The sequence below is a fragment of the Coenobita brevimanus genome, chromosome 52 (assembly GCF_032717465.1).
Source record: "Coenobita brevimanus isolate Jiangsu-jjx chromosome 52, ASM3271746v2, whole genome shotgun sequence".
Taxonomy (NCBI): domain Eukaryota; kingdom Metazoa; phylum Arthropoda; class Malacostraca; order Decapoda; family Coenobitidae; genus Coenobita; species Coenobita brevimanus.
In genome coordinates, this window is record NC_137005.1 from 22,666,964 (window position 1) to 22,690,740 (window position 23,777).

General features: G+C 40.6%; 1 protein-coding gene across 1 annotated transcript in view; it reads right to left on the reverse strand.

The window, feature by feature from the left end:
- LOC145400507 (patched-related protein 9-like) overlaps positions 1-23,777 on the reverse strand; it is a 524,238-nt gene that overhangs the window by 208,603 nt on the left and 291,858 nt on the right. Inside the window, exon 10 of the mRNA XM_080273031.1 lies at positions 5,251-5,364. Within this exon, the coding sequence (XP_080129157.1) occupies positions 5,251-5,364 (114 nt within the window). The remainder of the gene's footprint in view (positions 1-5,250; positions 5,365-23,777) is intronic.

Sequence of the window (23,777 nt, forward strand, 5' to 3'; positions counted from 1 at the left end):
GGGTCAACAGCCAGCATACCCTGTTGGTGTCAGTGACAAGTGCACAGAGGGGAATAGTGAAACTGAAGGAGCAGCATGCCCAATGTTAGTCAACCTGCATCAGAGAAAGCTTTTGTTGCGAGTCATTGCCAACTTACAGAAACTTTGCAACAGTGTGTGGAGTCACACGACACTGTGCTGAGCTTAAGGGAACAATGGGTGTCAGGATATAACTGAGAGGAAAGGAAGAGACCCTGGCTGTGTATTTTGCCGACATTGATGATCCCTGCATCCTGGGCTTAGGTTACCTGGCATCCCGCCATTGATTACTTGAGTTCTATTTGATGCAAATGCGGCCAGCAGGGTGGTCAGGAGGGCTTTGGGGCACTGAAGTCTACTATTGACGACCAGACGGACTAAATTTATTCCCCCTGAGTCAGGAATGCTGCTGCCCTGCAAGATTAATGACAAGCTGCACACTGCCCTGGAACTGGTGGACCATAGAAGCCATGGCATGACAGAGGAGGGAGTAATGTTGGAGAGGACCTTGGTTGACCCTACAGCAGAAGAAGTATCCATCGTCAAAGTCAACTTTTCACTTCATCCTGAGAAGATGCATTAGGATATAGTTGTGGGGTTGTGCCAAGAAGTCGATCAGGAGACACCAAGCAGTGCAATGACGAAGAGTATAGTTAAGTCCCAGGAAAGACTACCTGACCAATTGCGGGATCTGTTTGCCAGAAGTGCCCAGTGTCTGGAGAAGCCACAGTGGTGCAGCTGGAGGGGCTCTTGGTGAAGTATGCTGATGCTTTTTCCACAGGAGACCTGGGCCTGGGAAGTACACTTGGAGTGAAGCCGAGGACATGATGGACACTGGAGATGAAAGGAGGGCCCAGGAGAGTGCTGAAGTCAGTGACAACACTGTCATACCAGGTCTTCACACTGTGGGCACAGAGGCGGTCAGCCTTTCTTTGTTCGACACCCAAGATACTGGAGTTAGAAAGGGTGACTTATTGGACGTTTCAGGAACAACGGATGCTCCAGACTCTGGGATCTAGACAGCAGAGGTAACACAGACAACTCGCTATTCTGGAATATTATAATGTATATGCTTGTATATAGGTAGGATTAGGTGGCTGTGTCAGGGAAGACACTGTTTTGAGGGAGGGGCAGTGTTATACCATAGGATTGGGTTATTGGTTTATATCTGGAGATGTGAGGAACATTCTTGAAATTTCGGCATGTCTGTTTTATTCTCTCTCTCTTTTACCTGAGGAATTAGGTTTTGTCATTATTATTGTTGTGCACTGTTTATTTAAGCAATTATTGTGTGGAAAAATGTGAGTCTTACATTTAGTGACAAGCCAAATGGTTTCCTGTAAGCCAAGAAACCATTTACAACTCTGGGTGGTAACCATATAACCAAGCCATACATGCTCCCTATGTGTCAACAAGTGGGTTGGTGGAGGGTTGGTGCCCCTCCCTGTAAAACAACTAACTCAGTGTCAAATGGTCACCCTTTACGGGATTATGGTGTCTGGCAATAGATAGATAGATAGAAAATGTGAGTTCTATCCTAGGTTTTAAAATATTCTGTACAACATTAGCGGTAAAGTTAAGGGTATGTTAAAAGGGACCATCCTGCCTTCTGGGGCAGTCAGACGGTGAGAATGAGTCAGTGACGGACAGCGAGTGATTTAGGACGAATGTAGCTTGAGAGAGAGAAGCCACAGTGTTTTGCTTGTGTATCTCAGCTTTGCCTGGAAAGAATAAAACCTTGAAGTGAAGAGCTGTCTTTGGTTAACATTCTGGCTTATCAATGCATCGTGCTTGACGTATCCACGAACCTTACAATGTAACAATGTTTGCTCTGAAAACAGCTTTGACTGAGGTAATACAATTCAAGTGATTAACATTCCTTTCTAATGGTAGGTAGGAGCGCCCAACACCCACTTACTTGATGTAGTGCTGCCTTTAGGTGACTCTACATCGACTTACAAGCCAAATTATTTCCTGTAAACCAGAGAACTGTTTACCCCGTTGGGTGGTAACCATATAACCAAATGGCACATAGTGGTTTAGCGAGATAAGGCGCTGCAACCGGATTGAGTCTATAGGAATTTATATCAAAGGACTGAATGGAGTTTAGTGCTTGAAAATGCCACTTAGGGGCAAGTGAGGTTGGTCACTCGCCTTATATGTTGGGAACGAGTAGCCTAGCCTCGGGGTGCCAAACTCCTGATGGGACAAAAAACGAGTGAATGATGTCTGGCTGGCTGGATTAAAAACCAAAACACATTCGACGACATCTTTTATAAAAATTACTTCGAAATACAGAATGATACTGGGACTAGAATAACTTGGATAAAACTCAAAAGTATGTAAAGCAACACTAATATAGGGAAAATTTACTTTAACCAAGTCATAGTGGAACAATGAAAAATTACCGATGCTACTAGTGGAACAACAGATACATTTAAAATTCAGCTACATAAATATTTCGGCACACTAAACAAAAACTGAGTGTGGTATTTCCAGGTTGGAGTGTATTCAGACGACTGTGAGATGGGAACTTAATTATGAGAAGATTCTGCTGTTATGTAATTTCCAAAACTGTAGACTAGGGACTACGTAATGTATAATATTTCACAGTCTGTCTTTCCTGTTAAAATTCCCATGTTTGTTCCTTTCATTAATATATATATTTTTTTTTTGCCCGTTTACTGGAGGATGTGGTTGGTGCGGGAGCCTTCCTCTTTCTCTCATGTTCTCACACACGCTGGTTGCATCTTCGATAATATCAGTTGTTTCCCTGATAGATAAACTCGCTATGTGAAGACCTCCAGCTATCTGCACTTCCTGAGTACATCCTATGTGCTCATATGAGAGGGTTAAATATCACTCTGAATAATGATGTTTGTCACGTTTTTCTATGTTATTATTCACCTTGTTTGGCTGTGAACTTTTTTGATGGTTGTGTGAGTGCGACACAAGTATAAGCAAAGGATCTTAAATCCATTAGCGGCCGGAGCACCATCTGAGATGGGGTAAACAGAAAACTGTCTTAAACCTATGGAATATTTACAGAACACTCATTCACACATCTCTTCCTAACTCCCAGACTCTTGAGACAAGAAACCTACAATCTACAAGAGAAAATAAATATTAACCATACTATATGAAAACTAGGGATGGGTCTTACCAAATGCATTATGCGCCAAAACAGTTACTCTTAGAACAAAGCAAAAAATGAAGACAGACAGCCAAAAGGATGATGTACAAAATGCCACATAGAAATCTCTATTATTCTTTTCTATGTTCACACACACACACACACACACACACACACACACACACACACACACACACACACACACACACACACACACACACACAAACTGAATTATCTAAATTCGACATTATGCGAATAACGGCGAATAACCGTCATATAAAAAAACAGTACAACTTCAATTTGGAGCTTGTAAAAAGTAAATGTACCAAATTTTAGGCATTTTAAAGAGCTTTAAAATGAGGCCAAAATCACTAAAATTGGATAAATCAGTACCGTGGTATAATGGAAAATAAGTGAATAACTTACTTCTGAGATAAACTCCCATGAAGTTGATGGGGGTGGGGGATAAAGTGGTCATATAACTAAAAACAGATGCGGCGTAAGACAGCTCCTGTTTTAGCCTTCTGTTCCTCATTTTCCCGGCAGGGGGAATGTCTATGGCAGAATCTAGCTTATTGAAGTATTTCTACAGGATTTTTGTGCATGGGATTCTCAAAAGCCTGGAGATATCTCCACCGATGTAACCCACATTATAGCCGTGTTATGACTTTGTAAGTTTATTTCGACCACCAAATGAAATGTTTTTCGTTTTTCTACCTCTTTCATTCAATGTAACACCTCCTCCCAACTTCAGTTTCCTCAAACCTGTGCCTAGCCTCTTTGCTACATGGTTCAAGCACTCGTCTTTCACCAGGTGATCTTTGCCATAAGGACCTTTGCCATTATGCAGATTCTTCACTCCCACTGTCTCTGTCCTAAATAAACTTCATGTATCTCATGATCTAAAGATCTTTCCCACATGCACTTGGCTTCTTCAAGTTCCATGCCACCTAACGTTCTAGTGTAATTTACTAGACACACAGGGCGTGTCTCCATCCACTTGTCATAGTCTTCGTGGGTCATTTTCTTTTCCCTTTGCTTTTGGAACTTCTTGCCTGGACGTGGCGTGGTGTCTAGAGATGCATCAACACTTTAGAAAAACCGTAGCTCTGAGTATGCCCGAGAAAAGGCCAAATATATCACGCCGTGTAACACATTGTGACGAAGAGCGTCATAACACCTCTCAGTACGGAAGCCCAGAGGCTCCTGACTCAGAAACCGCCTAACGCCATGTGCTAGAGAATGTGCTGATGCCACATTATCAAGAATACCAAAGTTCTTTATATATTTTTTATAATAAACTGATGTTTTTTTACGTTTTCATGCGATGCATATGCATAGAAAACGGAGGTAGCAGCGACATATATATGGTATACATCTTTTTTTATTAATTGAAAATACTTAGAATGCGAATATCATATTAATATTTTACGCCATATCAACATTATCTTTGCTCACCTTCAACTCAAACCGCGAAAATTCAACATTTTTACCCGAAAAATTTTGCTTAAGAAGACTTACGAACATTGCCTGAGGAAGTGAAAATGAAGTAGATTTTATACCTACCGACAATACTTGGGTCCTTAACCCTTTCGCTGCAACCGTTGCACTTTTGTATCATATGCAGGCGAATAACAGACATTTTTGTTCACCAGGGAGAAATCCTAACAGACAGAGGCTTCAAAAACTAACTCCAGTCATCAAGTCTCCGATACTGGTATACCTAGCAATTTTATCTGGGCCAACACTCGACGATTTTGTTCAGTCAAGAAAAAAAAAAGAAAAAAAAAAGAAAAGAAAAGCCTGTCAGTCAACGGGCTGTACTCAAAATGGCTTCATCGATAGTGCATCACCTCTTACTTAGTGTTTTATTCTGCACATCACACCTTAATATTTTATTGTATGTTACTGATTCTATGTCGATATGAAACAAATGTACGTAACACAGAAAGGAAATTAATGTGTAGGATAAAAAATAAATAGCTCAAGCAAAGGGCACTAAGAAGCCTCCTATAACAGCAAGAATACAGCCGAAAACGTTAAGGCGGACAATTAGTTTTTGTGTCCTGGTATTCCCTCAGAACACGGACTTGACTCACAGTGGTGGCACCGATGAAAAATGCGGCGAAGTCAGTCATGGAAGTGACGGTGATGGCGACTCCGGCGTGGCGTAGAGTCTGCCCAATTCTCTTCCGGAGCTCCATTTGACGCTCCTGTAAGGGAAGGTGTATTGGTGGTGTGCACAGAGACATGGTGAGAGTAGTTGAAATTTACATTCACAGTGAGACAAACAGACATTCTGACGCACACTGTCTGATGGTGTAGTTTAGGATAAAAATTACATTGGATCACATTCTGTGGAAGACATTTATAACGTAGGCAATTGTGAGACACAGAATAGCCATACTGTGAACTAATAAAACTATTCTTTTTTATGCACTTTGTACTGCGAGCTACGCGGCTGGATGATGTGCGTCAGAATATATTCCTGCCTCACTGGTGAACAAGCTCGTATCCTTACAAATACTAGACCTCATTAGCAGCTTATTATGATATCTTTTATCCTATATACTCCGCACCACCAAATTGCTATGTAATATTCTTGGAGTACTTTTGCTATCTCCGTTTGATAAACTGTCCGTTAGAAATAATTTCCATCGACAATTTAAGTTATTCCATGGAAAAGTTAAGTATTTCCAAGGACAGGTTTCTAGGATCAAATGGACAGTGATAGAAATATTGTCCAAGAGTTAAAGAGTGCTTGTGATGGAAGACCTGAATGGGAGATTTGACAGTGTCCCTGTGAAAGTTGCAATGGCTCGTTCTAGAGTACCAGGGGACACCACTAACAGATGATGACTGAAAGACATGTGTTAGGAAAGGATCTCGTGCATTATTAATTCATGTTGTAATAACAAAGAAATACATAAACATATGTGGTAAAGAAAGACTGATCAGAGTTTTGAAACGAGCCTGACTGATACGTGCCTAATGAAAGGCGGTTTGGGAGTGTTGTTGATATAAGGACGAAAGATCATGCAGAGGATTATCTCATTTTACGAATGTGGTATGCACTGTAAAACTGACAGGAGCGTGGTCGGTAAAGGGAAAGAAGAACATCCTGACTGAAATCAGAGATTCTAAGAAACAAAGGAATGACAGATGGATATGAGCTAAAAATAGTGGAGTAAGGGTCATTTAAATGGGATCAAGCTGATTTAGTAAACCTGTGGAGTTCCAAGGAAATGTCTGGTTAGGAATGCTAAAGCTGTGTGTGGACTCAGGAGGACAACAACTTGTAAGAAAGGTACAGTTTGGTGGGATGCGGAGGTTGAAAGAGCAATATTTAAAAACAAAAGTGGATGGAGTTGTTGTGGCCCTACAAGTTCAGCTTAGCATGACGATGGACCACAGGCTGAAGTGATTTCTCGCGAAGTCCACCATTTTCCTTTCGGGGGATAGGCAGGAAGTAGAGACACATTTATATAACCAAGCTGCAGAGCCACGCAGTATGTCGGTGCCACCTTGTGAAAGCGTCCCTGTCCAGCACCGGTGGATAGGGTGTATGGATTAAACAACTTTTAATGAATGAAAGAGGGATGGAGTCTGCTGAGAGTAAGAAACATGTGAAATGGCTAGGAGAGATATATAGATAAATACATAGAGAGGCAGGTATTGAGCGAGAGAGAGAGAGAGAGAGAGAGAGAGAGAGAGAGAGAGAGAGAGAGAGAGAGAGAGAGAGAGAGAGAGAGAGAGAGAGAGAGAGAGAGACTGAATGATAATCAAGGAATAATAATGAATAAAAGCTACTCTGAAAATAGGAAATTATTTGGAGAGGGATGCAAGAGTTAAAGAATGCTATATATGGAAGTAATATATATGAAGCAGAAAGTCTGAATTTTATAAAAGGCTTAAGAATGGAAATGAGAGTAGAGTTGTGGGAAACATTTTTTTTTTTAATCATGTTGGAGGTGGTGGTCGTAGTGTCGCTGCACACTGCATTAGCGGATTGTGCCTGATACCGTTAGCAGAAATCAATTACATCAAATATTTCTATCTGTCTTTCTATTTCTCTCTATGTAAGTACATATATATATATATATATATATATATATATATATACACATATATATGGACTTGGAGGAAGCTTTTGAAAGAATAGATAGCCAAGGTATGTGGAAGGTATTAATAATATATGGAGTGGAGGGGAAATTACTGAGTGCTGTGAAGAGATGACTAAATGTGGGACTAAAACAGGGATGTGTGATGTCTCCATGGCTGTTTAATATATACATGGATGGGGTTGTAAAGGAGGTGCAAGGTAAGGCAGTGGATGTGGGGGTGGTTCTAATGAATGAGGGTGAGATGTGGAAGATTCCAGTGTTGCTGTTTGCTGATGATACAGTACTGTTGCGTGAAGATGAATGGGAGTTGCAAGGTCTGGTGAATGAATTTGGGACAGTGTGTAGGAAGAGGAATCCGAAAGTTAATGTAAACAAGTGTAAATTTATGGTTTTTGAGAGGAATGAAGTCACAGAATGCACAGTGAGGTTGGATGGTGAGGATATGGAGAATGTGAGTGCGTTCAAGTACTTGGGTAGTGTGATGAGTAAGGATGGAACTTTTGGGGATGAAGTGCTTCAAAAGTACAGCAGGAAAGGAAGGTTGTTGGTTCACTGAAAGCAGTGATGAGAAATAGGGAGGTGAGTATGGAAGTTAAGAAGTCACTACATGAGATCCCTACCCTGACGCATGGAAGCGAGGCATGGACCTTGCTAAAGGGGAGCAAGTCAAGAGTGAGAGCAGAGGAAATGAGTTACTTGAGAGGAGCATGTGGAGTGACATGGAGGGACAGGTTGACGAATGAAGAAGTGAAGGAACGTTGTGGGGTGGATGTGGATGTGGTTGAAATAAATAGGAGAAATACACTGAGGTGGTTTGGACATGTGGAGAGAATGGAGAATGAAAGACCGACAAAGAGCGTGTATGTAGGTGAGATGGAGGGAGAGAGAGGGAGGGGAAGACCGGGGATGAAGTGGAGGGATGAAGTTGAGAGGTATATGAGGGAGGGGGGAGTGAGTTGGGGGGAGGGCAATCAAATGGTGAGTGACAGGGCTACTTGGAGGCTTTTTGTCTGCGGCCAACCTTTGCGTGATTAAGGCGGGGGTATATATATATATATATATATAAATACAGTAATCACTCCAATATCCGATGTAATAGAGCCATAGGTAGGTCCGGTTATTGGTTTTGTCCGGATATTGGGCCCCAGCTTATGGACTTGTACTTATGGACCCTAACTCAGAGAAACACCTATACAACTCCCTCTGGACATGCATAGCACCTATTTAAGACCCAAATCACACCAATAAGGCACATAAATGACTGAAATAAATGCAAAAGAAACATAAAATGAGGGTTTAGAAGTATGTTCATACATTAATAAACATTCTGGTACTTATGGACCCTACCCTAGCCTAACTCAGAAAAACACATTCCTTCTGCACATGCATAGCTACTAACACCCTATTCACACCAATAAAGGACATTAAAGAGTGAAATGAGGTAAGTATAGTAGGGAAAAAAGTACAGTATGAAACATTCTGGCTACTTACAGCAAGTCCCTGGCCACCTCGATGAATAACCGCCTCCTCTCGGACTCTGACAGTAAGAACGATTTCCTGAAGCACTTGCAGTACACTGTTCCTGAAGTCTTGCACTGAACTTAGTCAATAACACACAGAAGTCCGTTCTCTTCACAGTGTTCACTTTTGTCCAAATAATGCTCCATTGTAACTTAGTGTTGCACTTTAACTTTTCCCAATTTTTTTTAATTTTCCAAAGGCAAAACAAACAAGTCTATTTACGTTACATTTTTCTTCTATTGAGTCATTTCTTTCACAACTTTAAATCCTTAACACAACAAACAGGTTTTTTCAATGCACAACACTCAAAATTCCCGTGTAGTCTAGTGGAGAAGTTCTTGCTGTTTATTCACTGTCAGAGTCCGAGAGTATCACTGGCAGGCGACCTAGGGGTGCATCGCTGGGTCGTGGTGATGGCGTACCCACTGCAGAGGACTCTGAAGAAAGCCGCAAACTCACGTCAAGCGGTGACTCCGCCGTGGCTGATGTGCTGGGCTGTGGCTCGGAGCATGAGGGCCTGTCTTGGAGAGGCAACGGAGTGGAGCCAGGGCTGGGCACAGCGGGGGTCACGGGCCTGAAAAAACTGTCAATGGTTGATTGACGCAATGACCGACGATTCTGACGATTGATGATGCACTGCCTGAAAGCACGCATTTCCTCCATGAGTCCCAAGAGCCCCATCTCCCTGTCGCAGTCTGGGTGTTCCAGGTAGTCTAGGACGAACTCTAGATGTTCCCGGAGTGCGCTCAGTTTGGGGATGGCTGATGTAGTGTCCTGCTGAGAGGAGTCCGCATCATCGTCATCTTCAGCGTCGGAATCTTCAAGTTCGGTACTAACACCAGCAACTGAAGACGCGATCTCGATATCAGACAACGTCTGATACCCAGGATTGCCCTCGTCGTCATCCAACCACTCACGAACATCGTCCACATCTACATCGTCACCGTGCGTACGTAGCCGTGCATGGAAGTCATCCATGTCAAACCCTAGAAAACCGTACTCCACATCCGTTCCGAGAAGCAGACGAGACCAATCATTTTCAAGAGTTTTCACAGGGACTTCCTTCCATGCACTAGCCCAGTTGTACAGCGCAAACTTGATGTTGTAGCGGTGAAGGTTTTCCAAAGTCCGCTTGCCTCGTGTGTCCCGTCCCTCCCTGCGCTCGTCCTCGTCCTCGAGAACAACCATCACCTCGTCCAGGAACTTCCGACGGTATAGGCGCTTTGTTGCCACGATCACTCCTTGGTCCATTGGTTGAATGAGAGCAGTCGTATTAGGTGGCAGAAACATACACCTAATACGGCCATTTTCAGCAACCAAGTCCTTGTCACACGGGTGGGCAGGTTCATTGTCGAGTAGAAGGAGAGCCTTTACCTGGTCGCGCGAGATTCCCAGTGTCTTCGTCTGGTAATGGATGACCTTGACGAAGTGACGGTGAAAGCAGTCTTTGAAGATCACAGCTGTGAACCATGCCTTCAAAGAATGGTACCAGACGACAGGAAGGACATCCATCACCCCACGAAGGCACCGAGGCTGCTTTGCACGGCCAACAACAACGGGCTTAAGCCGGTGCATGCCATTAGCACTGGCACAACACAAAGCAGATATCCGTTCCTTGGAAAGCTTGCGGCCAGGTACACGCTTCTCCATCTCCTCGGCTAGAGTGTTCATTGGCAGCGAGCGATAGAATAGGTCAGTTTCGTCAGCGTTGTAGACTTGACCGAGAGTTAGGCCCTCCCTGTCGATCAAGCCTTTCACCTTGTGCCGAAAGTCGTCAACTCCATCCTCGTTAGCGTCCAATGCTTCGCCATGTGCTTTACAGTTGGTAAGGCCATGTCGCAACTTGAACGCGAAAAGCCAACCCTCGGATGCCTTGAAGTCTAGGGCGTCGTGAAGCCTGGTGAACTTCTCAGCAGCAGCCTTCAGCTCCGTTCCACGTACCATCACACCAGCAACACTTTGCATGCAGTCGATACCAAATCAACGTGGATCGGTCGATTTCTGCAAACTTGGGGGTAAACATAACCTTCCTTTCCACGTTGCATTTGCTTCTTGATGAGAAGTCAGCCGTATACTGCATGAGTTTGTCTCGGGACCTCTTGATATCGAACAAAGTAGACCGGGCCAGGTTGTACTCGCGAAGAATGCGGGAAGAAGACCAACCCGCATCCACTTTCTCCAATATCTCCCTCTTCTTCTCCAGAGTCAACACCACTCTCTTCCTTTTCTCAGGTGGTGGGACCATCATCACACACACTAAGAGGAGGCCCGAGAGCAGCAGGAGGCCCTGCAGCAGGTAGGGCACCACCACAAAAGCAATCACGTGGGCAAACATTACGAGGAGCGTACATTCGCGGTGAGAGACAGGCGGGAAGTGGGGAGGATGCAGCAGCGCTCTATTGGACGTTGAAGGAATGACGCGCCAAAACAATGCTCTCCCGTGGCACGTGCGGCAAGTTCAAATTACGGACGGGAAAAAAAATCGTTTTTTTTTTGGGGGGGGGTTGGACCATTTTGGGAATGTTGGATCCCAGGACGATTAGGTCCGGGTAGTGGGGATGTTCGGTTATTGGGCGTCTGGATATTAGAGTGATTACTGTGTATATATATATATATATATATATATATATATATCATCATCATCATCATCAGCCATAACTAGTGCACTGCTGAACAAAGGCCTCCCCCAACCTTTTCCACGAATTCCTTGACTGAGCCAATCTTTGCCACGTTTTCCCTGCAAATTCCTCTATCTCATCTCTTCATCTCCTGTCTGGCCTTTTTCTGCTACGCATACAATCTCTTGGTGTCCAGTCAGTCAGCCTCTGCTCCATCGGTTATCCTTTATTCTTGCTATATTGCCTGCCCACCTCCATTTCTGTTCTTTTATAACTTCTATAATATCTTTGACTTTAGTCTGCCCTCTCACCCAAGTTGATCTCTTCCTGTCTCTTAAAGATATTCCCAACATTGACCTTTCCATTGCTCTCTGAGAACGGATTAATTTATTTTCCATTGGTTTTGTTAGTTTTCACGTCTCACAACCATTCGTCATAGCTGGAATTATGCATTCGTTATATACTTTTCGTTTCATACATCCTGGCAAGCTACTTTTCATAGTGTCTCTATGTTTACCGAAAGCTTTCCATCCAATTGTAATGCGTCTTTTTATTTCGCTATCATGATCTTTCGTTAATTTTAGTATTTGTCCCAAGTAGTTGTACTCCTCAACTTCTTCAAGAATTTCATCGCTTATTCTGATGACGCTCTTTGGTGTTTGTGGATTAAACATTACTTTAGTTTTACTCCGGTTCATCTTCAGCCCTAATTTCAGACTTTCCCTGTTCAGGTCATTTAACATTTCTTCCAATGCCTCCGCTGTTTCTGAGATTAGGACAATGTCATCTGCAAATCTTAAATGGTTTAGCTTTTCTCCACCTATGTTAACTCCTTTGTTTTCCCAGTCTAGCCTTCTGAAAATACTTTCTTGGCATGCTGTAAATAATTTTGATGAGATTGTATCTCACTGACGCACGCCCTTATCAATCTTAATTTTTTCCGAGTCCTTATGTAATTTAATTGTAGCAGTTCCCTCGTTATATATGTTTTCGAGCAGTTTTACAATGTTCTCTCAATGAATTTATAATTGCTATGTGCTCCACTGAATCAAAAGCCTTTTCGTAATCAACAAAACCTAAGCACAGTGTTTATTATATTCTGCAGTTTTCTCAATTAGCTGATTCACTGTATGTAGATGATCTGTGGTCGAATATCCGCTTCGGAATCCTGCCTGTTCACGAGGTTGGTTTTCCTCCAAAATTGTTGTTATTCTGTTCGTAAGGACTTTAGTGAAGAGTTTGTAAATGACTGATAATAAGCTAATGGGTCGATAGTTACTAAGATTTTTTGAGTCACCTTTTTTGTAGTGTAAAATAACTATTGCATTACACCATGTTTTGGGAATTTTCTTGTTTCATTCAGTGGGTAAACAAGTGAGCAAGCCTATTTTGTACTTCTACTCCTGCATCCAACAGTAAACCTGTTAGTATTCCATCTTCTCCCGGAGCATTCCCTGTTTTCATATTTTTAAGACAAACATTTACTCTACTTCGTCTGGTGTTACCTCAGGTATTTCACTTGTGTCAACTGAAAAGTTAGCTATTGGTACTACTGTCTCTGATGCATACAGTTCATTGTAAAATACTTCAACTCTCTTCACCATCTTATCTTGGCATTTAATGATTTCACCGTTTTTGTCTTTCAGTGATGTCATTTGTTGCTTTCCTAGTGCCATTTTACTTCGGACCTGTTTCAGAGTTTTTCCATTTTTGATGCTTTCTTTCATCTGATCCATGTTTCTCTTTCTTTTTTATTCTCTTTTACCTTTTGTTGATAAGCTTATTTAATCCCGCTCATTCTATTTTGTCTCTCTTTGTTTTTACTTTCATTTCCTTTCGTTTTTTCATAAGCTCGAGTGTCTTTTCTGAATATTTCTTAGCTTTGGTTGTATTAGGTTTTTCCTACTACTGTACCTTCGCTGATTCTCTTAGCACTTTTGTTAGTCTGTCATTCAGCTCATCAATGTCACATTCAGCATTACTTAGAGCCTGAAATCTGTTCCTTCTTTCCAACTGAAAGGCTGCTTTGTTTTCGTTTACTATTATTGGGCATATCTTTTTATCTTTAATCATCTTCTTTCTTTCACTTATGAAATTGAATCTGGCTGTGCAACCCACCATTCTATGATCACTGCCTATATTTACTTTGTTGATAACTTTGACATTTGTGATCGTGTTACTCTTATCTGCTATAATGAAGTCGATCTCATTCTTTGTTTCTCCATTTGGGCTTCTCCAGGTTCACTTTCTCCCTGTTCTTTTGTGGAAGAATATGTTCATTATTCTCATGTTAAAAATTTCAGCAAAATTTACCAGCATTTTTCCTCTTTCATTCCTTTCTCCCATTCGAAATTTTCCCATATATGCTTCTCCATTTCTTGATTTCCCAACTTTTGCTTTGAAGTCTCCCATGAGTATAGTATATGTTGTCTTTTCTTCTTCCATAATCTGGGAGATGTCATCATAGAATGTTTCTATCTCTTCATCTGGGCTTTGAGAAGTTGGTGCATATACCTGTATTACTTTCAGGGTATATTTTTTGCACAGTCTAATGACAACAAATGCTGCTCTGTCAGATACACTGCTGAATTTAACAATGTCGTCTGCAAGATTTCTGTTGATTAGAAATCCTACACCACTAAGTCTTTCATTATCCCTTCCTCTGTAGTAAAATAGGTGGTTGCTGTCTTCGAGCTGAATTACTTTTTCTTCTTTTCTGTGGATCTCACTCAAACCTACAATATCCCAGCTGATGTTTTCCAGTTCAGTCATTAGGTTATCAAGTTTGTAATCATCTGCGAGGCTTCTTACATTGTATGCATAGATCTTCATGGATTTCAATTTATTTAATATCCAAGAGTCTAATTTTCCAACACAGTACCTACTCACTATCAGTGGCACACTGCCCATAAGCACAGGAGGCAGTGCGGTTGGACCTTTAGTAGACGATGATCCAACAGGAACGTCCGTCAAATCATTTACAATAGAACTCATGTTTGGTTGGGAGGATTGTGGCAAATAATCTCACCTCCCTGCCACATAATTTCTGGTGAGATGTAATTTTTGTGCCACCATATTCGTTATATTCAGTGGAGCCCTATATATCTATAGGGGGTCCCATGGTCCGCGCTGTCTAAGACGTTACCTCGTATATATACAAGACCTTCCCCTATCCGCCACCCGGGGACGCGCCAGATAGCAGTGGGATATATATATATATATATATATATATATATATATATATATATATATATATATAGAGAGAGAGAGAGAGAGAGAGAGAGAGAGAGAGAGAGAGAGAGAGAGAGAGAGAGAGAGAGAGAGATAAAATAGCCTTGTTTGTTTGTTTGCTTGTTTGTACTTCAGTCATGCCAAAACCAAGGTCCAGAGATCCCCAGACTCATATATATTCTGAATCAGGGTGACCCATGGATGATTTTATGGGGGTCAAAATTCAGATCTGGGTCATTTGAGGTCACCGGTAGTGTTCACCTTTTTGGCCCGGGCAACACCGGGTACCCCTGCAGCCCAATTTTTGGCATGGAGATTCACATGACCTCCAGTTCCGACATAGGCTATGTGAGGTTGACCTGTAAGGTCATTTGAGGTCACTGGCAAGACACGCTGGAACAACTGGACCCAGCAGTCCAATTTTTGGCATGGAGGCTCACATGACGTCCATTTTTTTTTTTTTTAATGTGACCAACTCTAGGCATAGGCTTCACAGCCTGCTTTCAAGGCCCATTAGTCCTCCTACGTACTCCACACCTCTACATGTCACCACTTCGGCGCTAACACCCACCATCCATACTGATTACATGCTAAGGCTGTCTCATACAGGACTGGTGTATTGGTATTAGTGGGGGTATTTTTACGACATGTCGGCGGGTCTTCTGGTAGATCAGTAAAGTCTGATATTTATTCAATTCAAATCCTTAAACTGTTCCATGCCCCAGCGGGATTTGAACCCAGGTCCGTTAGGACTGCACGCCACCTCTCTACCAATTGAGCCATCGCCTCCCCATAGGCTATGTGAGGTTGACCTCCGAGCTCATTCGATGTCACTGGTCGGAGGTCATTTGAAGTCACCGATAATAGTAAACAAGTGTGCACAAATACTGTGTGTTAATAAGCGAAAGCTGAAACAGAAAGTTCCAGGACCTCTTACAATCCCTCTTCAGAAGCCTAAAAGGTATATGGTTTTTCTGGAACAGAAAGAAAGATTGAACTAGAATAAACAGGATTAGAGCGTTTGCCTTTTTGGCCCGGGCAAAGCCGGGTACCTCTGCCTGTGTGTGTGTGTGTGTGTGTGTGTGTGTGTGTGTGTGTGTGTGTGTGTGTGTGTGTGTGTGTGTGTGTGTGTGTGTGTGTGTTCTTACCTAATTGTTCTTACCTAATTGTATCTTTACAGGAATGAGTCAAGCTCGTACTGTCCCGTGTCTTAAACCATATTTATGGTATATATCCTTAAATTTGTGAATTGTTTTGGCACACACTATTTCATTCGGTAGTGCATTCCATTGATCAATTGCTCTGTTTGGGAAACTGAATTTCCTTACGTCTTTATCACCTCTCTTCTTATGCAGTTTTTTGCAGTGCCCTCTTGCTGATGCTTCTCCATATGTTAAGTAATCATTTATGTCTATTTTCTCCTTTCCTGATATGCACTTATATAGCATTATCATCTCACCTCTTTTCCTTCTCTCCTGTAGTGTTGGTAGATTCAGTTTATTTAGTCTTTCTTCGTAGCTTAGGTCCCTTAAGCTTGGTGTCCATCTTGTACCGGCCCTTTGAACTTTTTCAATCTTGTCTATATGCTTTTTGAGATGAGGACTCCAGACTACTGATGCATATTCCAGGGTTGGTCTAATGAATGATGTTATTATCCTTCTTAGCCTGTCTTCATTTATGTATGTGAATGCTATTCTCATATTTGCAAGCAGTGTATACATGTTCCGTACCTTCTCGCTGATGTGGTCAGCCGGAGATAGTCTGTTATTGATAATCACATCTAGGTCTTTCTCTCTTTCTGATGTGTATTGGGTTTTATTTCCTAACTTATAATCCCAATCAGGTCTTTTTCCACTTTTACCAAACTTGATTACATGACACTTGTCCACATTGAATTCCATTTGCCATGTACTACTCCATTCATGAAATTTATTTAATTCTTCTTGTAGCTCCCTACAAGAGTCTGTGCTAGTAATTCTCCTTTGTATTTTTGCATCATCTGCAAACATATTCAGATAGCTCTCATTTCCAGTGTTACTGTTTATATCATTTATATATACTAAAAACATGATTGGTGCCAGCACCGAACCCTGTGGTACTCCACTAGTCACTTCTTTCCATGATGAGTAGTTTCCTCTTAGTACTGTCCTCATTTCTCTTTTTATGAGAAAGTCTTGCATCCAACAAAACAGTTTGCCTCGAATTCCTCCTTGATGGTACAGTTTCCATAAAAGTCTTTGGTGTGGTACTGTGTCAAAAGCTTTCTTGAAATCTAAATAGATACTGTCCACCCATCCTTCCCTTTCCTGTATTGTGTTTGTTACTCTGTCATAGTAGCTCAACAGATTAGTAACACATGATTTTCCTTTTCTGAAACCAAACTGTCTTTCTGTTATCATACTGTGTTCTTCTAGATGATTTACCCAAGATTTTCTTATAAGTTTTTCTAATACCTTGCTTACAACACTGGTCAGTGATACTGGTCGGTAGTTGAGAGGATTTTGTCTATTTCCTTTCTTGAATAAGAGGACTATATTTGCTTTTTTCCAAATATCAGGTAGTTTCCCTTGACTCAAGGATTTCTTGAAAATTAAAAATAATTGTTTACTTAACTCCTTTGCACATTTTCGTAATACCCAACATGAAATTTCATCAGGACCACTTGCTTTTCCTCTGTCTAATCTACTTAACTCCTCCTGTATTACTTTTTCTGCTATTTGTATATCTGGTAGTATGTGTGGACATGCGTGTTCCACATAGTCCCTCTCAAATTTTTTTTTTCTTCTGTAAAAACTAATTGGAAATTCTTATTTAGTGCTTCACAAATATCTTTCTCTTGTGTATAAGTGATTCCCTCGTCCGTAATGGATTGTATTATATCTTTTACTTTTGTTTTGCTTCTGATATAGCTGTAAAACAGCTTTGGTTGATCACTACTTTTATTTATTATATCCTCCTCAAACTGATTTTGGGCTTCCCTCCTTATTCTTGTATAATCGTTTCTTGCCTGTTTGTAATTTTTATACGCCCTTTCACTATTGTGTCTTCTGTATCTATTCCACAACAAATCTCTTCTTTCTTTTGATTTTTTACATTCTGTATTGAACCATTTCTGTATTTTCTTATCTGCTTCTTTGTGCTGTGGGATTTACTTCTGGACTCTTATTTCATAAAATTCACAAAAATTTTTATATATAGCATTTAAATCTTGTCCTCTAAGCTCATTTTCCCAATCAACTTCTAAGAAATACATCTTTAGGTCTTGATAATTTCCCTTTTTATAGTTTAGGCTCTTTTTGTAACTGTCATTGCTGTTTACTATGTCATATGCTATCCTGAAGTTATAATTCAGTACTGCATGATCGCTTTTGCCGAGTGGAGGGTGATATATTAAACTGTCAATGTCATTTTCTTGCCTAGTAAATATTAGATCTAGCACTGAAGGTACATCAAGTCCTCTTTTTCTGGTGGTTTCCCTCACATGTTGCGTTAAGAAAAACTCTTGTACGAGATCCAGGAGCTTTTGGTCTCAACAGCTTTCTTGGCTATTTATATCTAGAGTATTCCAATTTATATTTGTATTGAAGTCCCCAGTTAGTATAATTCTTTCCGATTTCTCTTCCATTTTATGTAGCAATGATCTTATACTCTGAATTGTACTCTCTGCTAGGTCCTCATATTCGTCTCTTTCCCATGTGTTTGATCTGGGTGGCATGTACATATTGGCTACAATTACCTTACCTTCAGATGTGTCGATCTCTCCTGCAATCAGTTCTACTTGTGATGGTATATCTAGGTTTATTTCCTTGACTTTAGATTTTTCTTAGTTAATATTATAATTCCTCCTCCTTTTTTTAAATTTCTGTCTCTTCTCCATATATTGTATTCCTCTAAGTTTAGTATGTCATTGGATATCCTTGGTGTTAATTTTGTCTCAGTTAAGCATATTATTTGTGGTTCGTTTTCTCTGACATAATCATTCATCTCTAGTAATTTAGATACCATTCCATCCACATTTGAGTACATCAACTTTATCATCTTGTTTATATACTTGTCATGACATGGTTCAACTACCTTCCTCCTTTTTCTTCCATCCTGTTTGTGTACCACTTTCGTACCTGGAATCCTATTACTTTGTAAAAAAATTTCTTCTTCTCCTCTTCTGATCTTCCCTTTTTTTTGTTTTTGCTTCCTCCCTTTTCTCTTTCAGTAATTCCAGTTCCTCTTGTGTTAGGCATCTCTTTATCCATACATTTTTGAACTCCTCTTTTTCCATAAGATTCTTTGCATTTTTTAGTATCTCTTCCACAGTGTTTACACTCTGGAAAGTCACCTTTAGAGGTCTTGTCTTGCTTTTCTCATATTTCCCTAATCTTTTGTGTTCCTCTATGTCTTTACTACAGATTTCCTCTGATACTTCTTTCAGTAAGCTCATTACATTTGCCATCTCCTTTTTGTCTCTAATGATCTTGTTTTTAACTTCTTCCTCTTCTATACCAGTGATTACTATTGATTTATTTATCTCTACTGAATCTCTGACTAACTTTGGATTGTTTTGGATTATTCTTTTCACTTCCTTTTTAATGCTTTTTTCCTCCACCCTTGTTTCTAAGTCTTTCTTTACTTTCACCATTTCAGCATACGTGGTTTCTACATCATTTTTGTAGCTTTGCACAGCTTCGTTCACCAGTGTTATCTTCCCCTCAATATCACTCCTCTGGTCCATAAGACTGCTTGCTTGCCTAATTGTCTCTGTGTTATTTTTTAACTCTTCCATAACACTCTCGTGATTGACTACTGTACTTGCCATTTCACTCGCTTTCTTCCTAAGCGTACCCAATTCCACTGTTAGTTCACTGATGGTTGTGTCTTTCTTATTGGCCTCCCTTCCTAGTTTTTCTATCTCTTCCTTTTGCAAGTGCATTTGCTTCTTTATTTCATCAATTTCATTTTTGAAAGCCATTTCTAGTTTGTGTACACGTTCAACCAGTCTATTGTGAGTCTCCACTTCAACTAGTTCTTGGTAGAAATCATCATTTTGCTTTTTACTTTTATCCCTTTTCTTTTCCAAATTTGTTTTACTGAAGTATGTATCCATTTTGTAATACTAAATGAACAGAGTATGTACTTACAGAGTATGTACACTTTCCCTGTGTTACTGTAGTCTAAACAAACCCAGCTGACTCAGCGCATCATGGTTCTTTGTTCTGTTTGAACCAGTCTTATTTAAACTTATTATTTCTTTTCCTTTTAATAATGAAAAATCATTTAGTCTAACCTGGTACAGAGCTTGACTCATTCAAAGATACTAATTTAGGTAATGCCACTGGCCGTGTTGGTCTGGTACGGAGCGCCGAAGATGGACGTCTACCTCCGATGAATCCCTGTGTGTGTGTGTGTGTGTGTGTGTGTGTGTGTGTGTGTGTGTGTTCTTACCTAATTGTACCTAACTATATCTTCACAAGAATGAGACAAGCTTGTACTGTCCCGTGTATTAAACCGTTTTTATCATACATGTCCTTAAATTTATGAATTGGTTTGGCACACACTATTTCATTCGGTAGTGCATTTTACTGACAAATTGCCCTATTTGGGAAACTGAATTTCCTTACGCACCTCTCTTTTTATGTAGTTTTTTGCAGTGTCCTCTTGATGATGCTTCCCCATAGGTTATATAATCATTTATGTCTATTTTCTCTTTTGCTGAGATGCACTTTTTTAGCATAATCATATCTCCTCTTTTCCTTCTACCCTGTAGTGTTGAGAGATTCAGCTTTTCTAGTCTTTCTTCATAGCTTGGATCCCTTAAGCATGGTACTCATCTTGTAGCTGCCCTTTGTACTTTTTTAGTCTTATCTATGCATTTTTTGAGATGAGGATTCCAGACTACTGATGCATACTCCAAGGTTGGTCTGATGAATGATACTGTCTTTCTCAGCATGTCTTCATTTATATTATGTGAATGCTATTCTCACATTAGCAAGCAGTGTATACATGTTATGTACCTTCTCACTGATGTGGTCAGCCGGAGATAATCTGTTATTGATAATCACTCCTAGGTTCTTCTCCCTTTCTGATATGTGTAGGATTCATCTTCCTAATTTATAATCCCAATCTGATCTTTGCTCACTTTTACCAAACTTAATTACATGACACTTGTCCACATTAAATTCTATTTGCCATTTATTACTCTATTCATGAAGCTTATTTAATTCTTCTTGTAGCTGTCTGCAAGAACATGTGTTAGTAATTTTCCTTTGTATTTTTGCATCATCCGCAACCATATTTAGAGTTAACCCCTCAGTGCACGATGACACGTTTGTCGTCATATGGGTGTGGCTGCAACTATACCTGTTGATGGTTTTGGCATCATTAAAGCATACAAACTTTTGCCAGAGGAAAAGTTTTCGGCCGATCGGTGTCATTTTTGGAGGCGTCATAGGTTCCATGTTCCTCATCACAAGTAATGAGTTGGCAACTGTGGGTACCAATACCAGCAAGAGAGCGGACAGGTTATTTAGTACCGAATGAGCTGTGAGTGGGGAAGGTACTGCACGGTTCTGTCCCTTTAAATTTCAACTCTTACCCCATCCCGGCCATGCAACATATTTCACTATACCTGTAGTGCTTGTGTATAGTGTTTGGGCACTGCTGTGATTAGATTTGGTGTTTGCAATAGGAAATTTGGTGTTTGTGAAGCAGTCTTGGTCATCATCAGTTGTTGGCCCAACAAAGATTGTGCTACTGTTTCTAATCAACTACACTGCCTCTACCCTGCACCAAATGTGAGTATTCAGCTATAATAATAGTGAGTGAATAGTGTGAATATAGTGTGCATATCTAGTGTACAAAGAATTGGTGAAATACGTGCAGTTGCTTAGAGGAAGGCAGGAAACTGCCCTACAGTCACGGCATGGCATGGGTACACCATAATTTTTTGCATTTTTCCCAAAAACTACTGGTATAAGATCACCATTTGGGTGCAAATGAAAGCCAGTTAAATTCTGCATAGGAAGATAAAATAAAACCATAACAGTAGCAAGCAAAGTTTTATGCTAGAGCTCCCCGAATAAAAAAATCAGTTGTCTGTCAGAAATGGGTTTTACTTTTTCGGTTATTACTCGAACACCATACCTCGTATCAAACTGGGACCTCCGGCATTAGAAAGCTAATAATATTCTCTTTCCAATGATTGCATAACATTTAGCGATTGTTTAGTAAACATTCGACTTATGATGTTGGGAAGTGAGATGTGTGCTCTTGAATGTTTATTCACACGGCCCTAATGTATGTATTGTTTTTTTTTTTTGGTTATCGTGTAGAACAAACATCGACGAATAGGAATATGTGTTTTTTGTGGCAAAATAAATATGTTTGGGTGGTGAAAATAAGCCGAGAATACACATTTTTGGAGTGCACGGCGGGTGGGGGGGAGGGGAGAAAAGCCGGCACGTCATGTCCCACAAAACTTAACTTATCCGTGCAAGACAGGGTTAAGAAGCGGGATATGGTAGTTAGGCAGTCTCAGAGTTTCTCACTGATTCCCGATGTTTATGGTAATTCCAGCACGAGTTAGAGTTGCCAGTTTGCCTGCTGTTTGTAAGCATAAAAGTCTTGCATTAATTTTTGTGCTCATTTTTCCATATAATGATTTAGTTATGTGATTGCTTGTTAAATTATGTAGTTTAATTTAAGTCTATATGCTAAATAATTTACAGTGTTATGTAATGTAAGAAAACTCTGACATGTTTTGGATGTCTCCGAGTTGGTAACTGTTGTAACCATGCTCTCTCTCTGGAATACACCAGAACTGTGGAGAAATGTGGAAGTTCCTAGTGTAATGTAAGGCTATATAAGGATGGGGAGAGACTGGAGCAAGTTCAGTCAGTTTTCAGTTCAGTTTGAGTGTAGTGTAGTGTCAGTGAAGTCTGTATATTAGGTACTTCTGAAAACAGTGTTGTTGGCAAACAGTGAAGTGTTATTGAAGATTGTATATCATTGGGACTTGTGAAAATAGTGTTGTCAAGCATTAAGTGTAACTGCAGTTAGTAAAGTTTGTATAGCTCCAGTGCTTGTGAGAACAGTGAAGTGAAGTTGAAAGCATTGAGTGTAAAAATTATTTGGAAAATAAAGTCAGTGAACTTAAGAAGCCAGTGTTTATTTACAATGCCTCAGTTGATCTTGTGTACTGTACACCTAAAGGCTGACCATATGCAGAACAACTCACTAGGCAACGTCCTTCCTGTAATGAACTACTGGTGTTGGAGCCTGTGGCAGTGTGGGACAGGGATGTAACACTGGTGTCAGGAGTGTGGATTATTAAGGGCTGCAGTGAGTCTAACCTTCGACATGGAGGCAGAAGGTGTACAGACAAGAGGCCACGCTAGGCAGGACGAGGCATTGCTGGGTGCAATTATGAAGCTATTACAAGCACAACTACAGGCACAAAACGAAGGACAGAAAAAACTTAAAGAACAATTATAAGCACAAAGTATACAACTACAAGCACAGAATGAAGGGCTACAGGCACAGAATGAAGGACAGAAAGAACTCAAAGAACAATTACAGACACAGAATGAAGGATAGAATGAACTCAGAGGAGAACAATTACAGGCACAAAATGAAGAAATCAAAGAACAATTGCAAGCACAGAGGGTATAGCTTCAAGAGGCATTACAGGAGCAACAGAGGGAATTACAACTGAGGATACGAGGACATCTAGATGCTTTCATGGGGGAAATGAAGGAAGAACAAGAACAATTGAAGGAGGAAGTATATGGTGAGCTACGGCAGCAGAAGTGTGAGGTAAGCAATAACGTGATGGAAGTCAGATAACTTCTAGATGACCAGCTGAAGCATGTAGATGACCAGCCGAAGACTGGTGACGGAATAGTGATGGAGTGCAGACAGCATGCAGATAACCAGTTGTAGCGTGTAGTCGACCATGTGAAGATAATTAGTGAGAAAATTGAGGCTGTAGTGAAATATTGCACTGCTGAGCCTCAGGTTAGTGTACAGGAAGCATATGAAAGGAATGGACACTGTATGGTGAATCTTGACGGATCCCAGGCATCTAAAGATAGCATTAAACATCTAAATAATCAGAATGCAGAAGTTTTAAGTCCTAGCCTT